General features: G+C 42.5%; 1 protein-coding gene across 1 annotated transcript; it reads right to left on the bottom strand.

The window, feature by feature from the left end:
- Window positions 1-622: 622 nt before the first annotated feature.
- FBXO5 (F-box protein 5) lies at window positions 623-4426 on the bottom strand. The gene is made up of 4 exons (XM_031504535.2): window positions 3690-4426; window positions 3288-3378; window positions 1974-2135; window positions 623-874 (listed from the first exon to the last, which is right to left on the bottom strand). Exons 1-4 carry the CDS (start codon window positions 4409-4411, stop codon window positions 623-625), a joined length of 1227 nt encoding a protein of 408 aa, XP_031360395.1. The 5' UTR covers window positions 4412-4426.
- Window positions 4427-6408: the final 1982 nt, after the last annotated feature.

Here is a 6408-nt window from a genome sequence, read left to right as displayed (position 1 = left end):
ACCCAGGAGGACTTGCCCTTTGTTGAATCAACAATTTAAAGAAGCACACACTAGAAAACTTGCAAAATGAGTATGAGAAGCACTCAGGATGATAAATAGGAAGGCCAGATTTGCCAACCAAGTTGAGAATAATCATTTATTTTCACATTTACAAGACAAATATGAATACTATTTACAAATATATACAAATATTAAAATTTCCTTGTAATTTCAAAAAAAAGTCAAAGTATTTTTTAGCAGTACAGCCAATATACAGTACTTTTTTTTTGAACTTAGAAGAGGTTCAATAAATGAAAGAAGAAATTAAGAGCAATTTCAGATTCACATAAGAGAAGCCATCAGAGAAAGTGTTATTATGAATGTCCACATTTTAAAATCAAAGGTAAAGCTTCAAAAAACCATAAAATCTAGTCTCCCTCACATTTTCACATTAAAAGGGGCTTCACTCACCTCACTCGACAGCACCAGAAATGCTTTTAAAACCTTTCTGAGCAGAATGATAAATTAACAGGAATAACAGAATTAACCATTTTCATGAATATGAATAGCAGAAAGCATTCTCTTCATGGATGACTTGAAAAACTTTTATGGGACATTTGTCAGTTTGTACTGGGGGGATGGATCACAATCTCTTTAGATTCTGTTTGCTTTTCTTAGTCCCAGGAAGTGGCCCTGGTTTAGAAGTGTGTTTCACTGGTTTGCTGCTCACACAGTCACTGGAGCTGTGGTAGCTGCACATGCACTTAGTGCAAAAGTCAAAGCCACAGCTTTCACGATTGCACGTTGCTCTTTGGAGGTAGGAGTCATACTTGGCAGGTGAGCCACAGCGATGGCAGGCTTTAAGGCTTTCAGTGTTTTTCAAGTTCCTAGCAGCCTGTTGGGAAAAGCACACAGAAAATCATGAGTAGAGGGTAAATACACTCTCCAAACATTTCCTGATATTATCTTAGTGCCACAAACATATTATAACTTCTAATATAAGGAGATAAATTAAAAACTTAGCCTAATTCTTGTTGCATAAAATTCTGATGGAATTCAGAACAGGAATAATCAGGATATAATTGCAGGTATTTTGAACTTGAATAGAGGTAACCAATTTTAAATTCTTTAAATTTAAAAGTTAAAGCACAGGCTAAATCAAGAGCAGTAAGGATAACAGCCTTCCTGAATCTTCCAAACCTCATTCAAGGATGGTGACGTAGTTGTGTATAGATGCATATATCAGGAATTAAATTTTATGACTGCTACTGAACAGTTGTACCTTTACCCTCCTAATGCTACAAAGTTCTATAAAGTAGTATTACAGCATCTTGATTATACTTTCCAGTGACCTATCACCATCTTCTCTTATTGCATCAATTTGCAGAATAAGACTTGAGCATAAAACCTTTTTCTAGTTAGGAAAATCTTTTGCTTAATAGCAAGAAAAAACTTTTGATAAGCATTTTTAAAAGTTTTTTAAGATACAGGTGCAGGCCTACATTGCAAGTATGTAGAAAAAAAACCAGCTTTAAAATAACAAGGTGAAGGGTTAAAAAAGTAATTTCAAATACCCCACAGAAAATTTGTTTTCCTAATTGTCCATCAGTTTTGAAACAAAGTTGACAGTTTTTGTGATATTGCTTATCTGGAAAATATGTGATTCATTATAATAAACCCACGGAAAACAACAGGAAATTACTAAATTTTTTCCTATCTGACAAGAAAAAATTTAAGCAAAAAAAAAATTCACTAAATGAAATTCTTAAGAAGGAAAAAGAAAGGTTGTAGGACATCCCAGTATATCAATATTCTCTCCACCAGCTTCTGACAGTGTCTTAAAATAGGCACACTAAGCAAAATTTGGCAGCTATACTAATAAGAATTACAAATACTTGAAACTGGAGATGCTACTTTCAAAAATACCCTCTACAAGGTGATTGTTTGCCAGACAACATGAGAGCAATTAAAGATCAGTGGAAATCACCACTTACCTCAGAAAACTCTGTGAGTCTGCTGTGATTCCTAGATGCTTTGGGTCTGGTGCTTTTTTTGTTCAAGTATTTTGGTGGGGTTGCTTTCTGAATGGAAGCTAAGGACACTCTGTAGAGAACGTACTCTCTTGTTGCAACATTTTCTGGCGCTTTAGTGACATTCTAATGAAAAGAAAAACAAAGACTTAAATTTGGGAAGAGAACTTACCTAAAATACAGTTTTTTGTTTAATAGATGTAAATAATGATTTTAGATTCTTCTTCCCAGTTTCCAATAATAAAGCATCACACCAAGAAGTGCTACTGATTTTACCATAACTTGCACAGTCACTTCTGTTAAAAATGCATAGAACACCTCCCTAGTCCTTGGTCAAAAACCAACCATCTTTTATTACGTAATTCTGCTTTCATATTAACACAGTCATTTAGGCAGAGCATGTAACTTATTCATCACAAGCTTTTAAAGAAAATCAGTACTTCCAATTCTTTATGGTGAACAGGAATGCTTGAAGCTTTCTTTGGGAAAAAAAAACTCTATCCACCAATTTTTCAAGTTTCCAGTTCAAGTTAAAAAAAAGCATACAATAGCATGGAAGAAATCAAACTTTATGGGATGAATATTCAATACAAATGTTTCACCCAACAGCATTGTAAAATACCACATAAAACTTAAACTGGTTAACAACCTTATCCTGTGGTATATCCTAAGCCTTTGTTCTGTCTCTCCATCTCTCAAGAAGGAAAAAGTTAATGTTTTAAGAGTCCTGATTTGATAAAACGCTAGTTTAGTGTGGATGGAACAAGTATTTTTATTTCACAGAACAAGGCATTAGGAATATCTCACAGTGCAAAAAGCTTTTCAGTTTCCATAGCAGACATGGTGGACTCTAGAGATTACTGCTATAAACAGAGACCCTGATTCAAAGAGCCACTTGTGGGATTTATCTCAGTCTTCCTCCCTTTGGATCAGTGGGGATGCTGAAGGAAGCAAGCCCCTGCAAGGAGACTCTAGGGCTTGCCCAGTGGGCTGTGCTGGCAATGACTTTCTATTTCCTGCCTTTCTCTGTAACACAGGATTTGTGGAAGTTTTTAAAAACATCTGCATTTCTCCTTGGGTCACCTTCTCAGTCAACCTTCCTTGGGGTCCCCCAAGTCCTGATGTAACTAGCAATGCTTGAGACAAGGTATCCTAACAGGACAAACTCAGACACTCCTGTGACAGATTTCAATCCAAGAAACTTTTCTGTGGTCACTTGAGTGTAGGAAGAGACTTGAAATAGCAGAAAACCACTGATGGTTCAATGCAGAAACTTACAGAAAGGTTTTTCACAGCTCTGCTATACATTTGGAAAATCCATTTATCTTCTTGTAGAATCTTCTGCCATGTTGTGCTGACTTTGGCAAAACTGCAACAACAATACAAACACATCAGTTGCCTCCTAGGAAAGAGATTTATTAAATAGCAAGAAAAACTGTAACCTGTTTCTTTTACATCAAGATAGAAGATGTTCACAGTTGCTGTCTTTAATTTGCCTTTTAGGGAAAAGAGAAATTCTCCATATGTATCATGGCTTACATTGGCAGTTCATGTTTTAATATATAAACACATAATAGTAAACCTTGAGTAAATGTCACAAGCTCTATATCTAAAACATTAAGGCATCTGTTTAGGTTTTTTTCCTTTCCCAGTGAAATACAATGATATCAATATACTTACTTTACTAAATCCATCTCGCTGAGATGCCTTAAAATGTTTGCTAATATATGCTTCAGGTCCTTTTGGAAGAGTTCAGCAAGAATGTCTATTCTATCCAGCCCCATTTTCTTTCCAATCAAGTTACAAAGTTCAACTTTTCCCCTAGAAACAATTCTGTCTACAGCAGCCCAAGACTTGAGATTTCTTTTACCATTTTTTTTCAAAGTTGAGCAAACCACTTCTTCATAATGGATTATTGGCAACAGTGTCTTCTTTGAAAACTGTTTTTGGTTTTGGTTCTTCATAAGACAATGATTTGGTGTACCACAGAGATTCCCAGCCAAAGGTAAACTATCCTCATGTTCTATTGCATCTGCATAGTGAGTACTTAACATAGAAGAATAACCACTGTCCTCATGAAGTTTACTGCTTTCCATTGCCTCTATTTCACAGATACCTTCACCAAGTCTCTGGATTACTTGGTTATTTTCTTTGTTATGTATGGGTCTTTCTGCATCTTCAAGATCTGTATTTCTGGTGGCTGCATGGTATGAGTCACTAAGGAGCATTTTCTGATGTTCTCCTGCAGAGCTTTTACAAAAGCATTCCTCATAATTCAAGGGGCAGGATTTTTCCAGTCTTGCTTTCTCCGCAGCACTTTTCAGTGGTGCAAACCCAGCATGAAGAGATGTGCAATCAAAATCACATTTCATTTTGCAAGAGCGGTTAAGGTTCGATTTCATTTTGTTGTTTGTATTCTGCAAGAGACAAGGGCAGTATGAAAACACATCATACACTAGATCACTAATTCTTTTTCTTATAAGGATTCTTATCATGCTTCCCTTCTGCTTTATGAATTTTATGCATTTATCTGACTCACCTTCTGGTGTCTAAAATACAACCAATGGAACTAAGCACTTGAATAGCCACTAATTAAATCTATGTAAGATCTTCCCAAAAACTAGGTTTATGCTGCATGTAACTAAGGAAAGAAACCTGACTGAGTGATTTGGTCACCATTTCACCAGCATAGATGAGACACACCAGTGCTTCCACTTCCTACCATAAAGGTAGTAACATAGTCAAGACACTTGAGGTCCCTGCAAGGGACACCAGTGGCAGAGGGTCCATGAGTGACCGCAGGCCTGTGCAGGCCAGAGAAGCCTGAAGTTTGCATCCAAGACCAGAAGCAATGCTGCTGCTGCTGAAGCCAGATATCTGGCATTTTTGAGAAGGGAGGAGGCTGGGTGGCACAGGAAAAGCTTGAGTGCTCACATGTGTGAGTAAAATACAAAGGAAAGAAGCCATACTTAAACAATGGTCAGGGAAATAAAGGTTTAAGCATGATTTAGAGAGGGTGGGAGATGGATAGATATCATAGGGGAACTGAGCTTTTCTTGCCCTGTTCCATTCCCCTCCCCCGCGAAATGTGGTGCTATCTATATTAACAATTGCGGGGGGATGGGCGAGAGCTGAAGGGGAGAAGGAGGTCATCTCTCCCCAGTTGAATCTAAAGGGAAAATAAGTTTCAACATGCTTTGCAATCCGTAGGAAATAAAAGACCCCGATTTGAGTAAGCATTTTAAAGTATTTAAGCACTTCCAGAAGTTTTGGAAAGAGCCAAGAGAAAAATGTACCCATGAACGACTTAGAGAAAAACTTCCCTCTTTGTACCTAGGTTCGGTGGGAGAAAGGAGCAAGAAGGCTCATGGCTTTGTATCGTGTAAGTTGGGAGATGAGGTGCAAAGCCCTTCCTAAGCCTCCTTGTCCCCTTCCCTGCGAACGGCGGGAGAAGCTTCTGGGCTGAAATCCTGATGATTTAGAAAATGTCCCCAAATCACATTTCGGTGCACCAGGGCCTGCCCCGACCCCCGAAGGCGCGGGCTCAGCCGCGGGGCCCCGCGGCGCTGTCAGGCTTCTCCCGCCCAGCGCTCAAGATGGCCCGGGTCGGTGCAGGTAGACCGGGTCCCGGTTCCGCTGTGCTGAGCACTACGGCCCCGGAAACTTTACCCATCGCCTTCGGGGGCCTCCCGCAATGGAGGATTTCCCCCGCAATAGAGGATTCCCCCTAAATCCTTGGTGGCGGGGCGGGCAGGAGCGCGCCGGGGGGATGCTCTTCTGACGGCGTGGCCGGCGGGCGGGAGGCAGCGCGGCGCGGCGCCTCCCCGCTCGCCGCTGCCCGCCGGCGGGAGCTGGGCTGCGATCCCTACCCCGGCCGGCTCCGGCCCCGCCAGTGCGGCGAGCAGCCGGGACCACCGCACACGCGGCTCGTTGGCGGGATCGGGGCGCTCCCCGACCGCCAGTGCGCCACCGTCCCGTCCCATCCCGTCCCGCCGGCGGGATAGCTGCGGGGCTACGCTAGGAGAGCAGTGGGACCGGGCGGCCACCAGGAATCCCCTTCCCCCCGTCCGTCTGGTACCGCCGCTAGCATCCGCACGGTACCGCCGCCAGCATCCGCACGGTCCCGCCACTACGTACGCCGGCAGCTCCCGCCACCCCAGCCAAAAAGCCCTGAGCGCGGAGCCCCGCTGCCCCCAAGCCGGCCCGAGAGCGGAGCCCTGGCCGTGGAGCCCCGCGGCCGCAGAGCGGCTCCCGGCGGGGCTCGCTGCCCGCGCCGCGCTCACCTGCAGGGCCGCGCCGGCGCCGCCGCGGGCAGTGAATGAGTCCCGCTCGCGCCGGCCGCTTTTTAAAAACTTTAAATTTGGTGTCCAAAACCGCGGCAGCCAATGGCGAGGCGCCG

Source organism: Lonchura striata, chromosome 3, assembly GCF_046129695.1.
Source record: "Lonchura striata isolate bLonStr1 chromosome 3, bLonStr1.mat, whole genome shotgun sequence".
NCBI lineage: Eukaryota > Metazoa > Chordata > Aves > Passeriformes > Estrildidae > Lonchura > Lonchura striata.
This window is presented reverse-complemented; position numbering and strand designations above follow the sequence as displayed.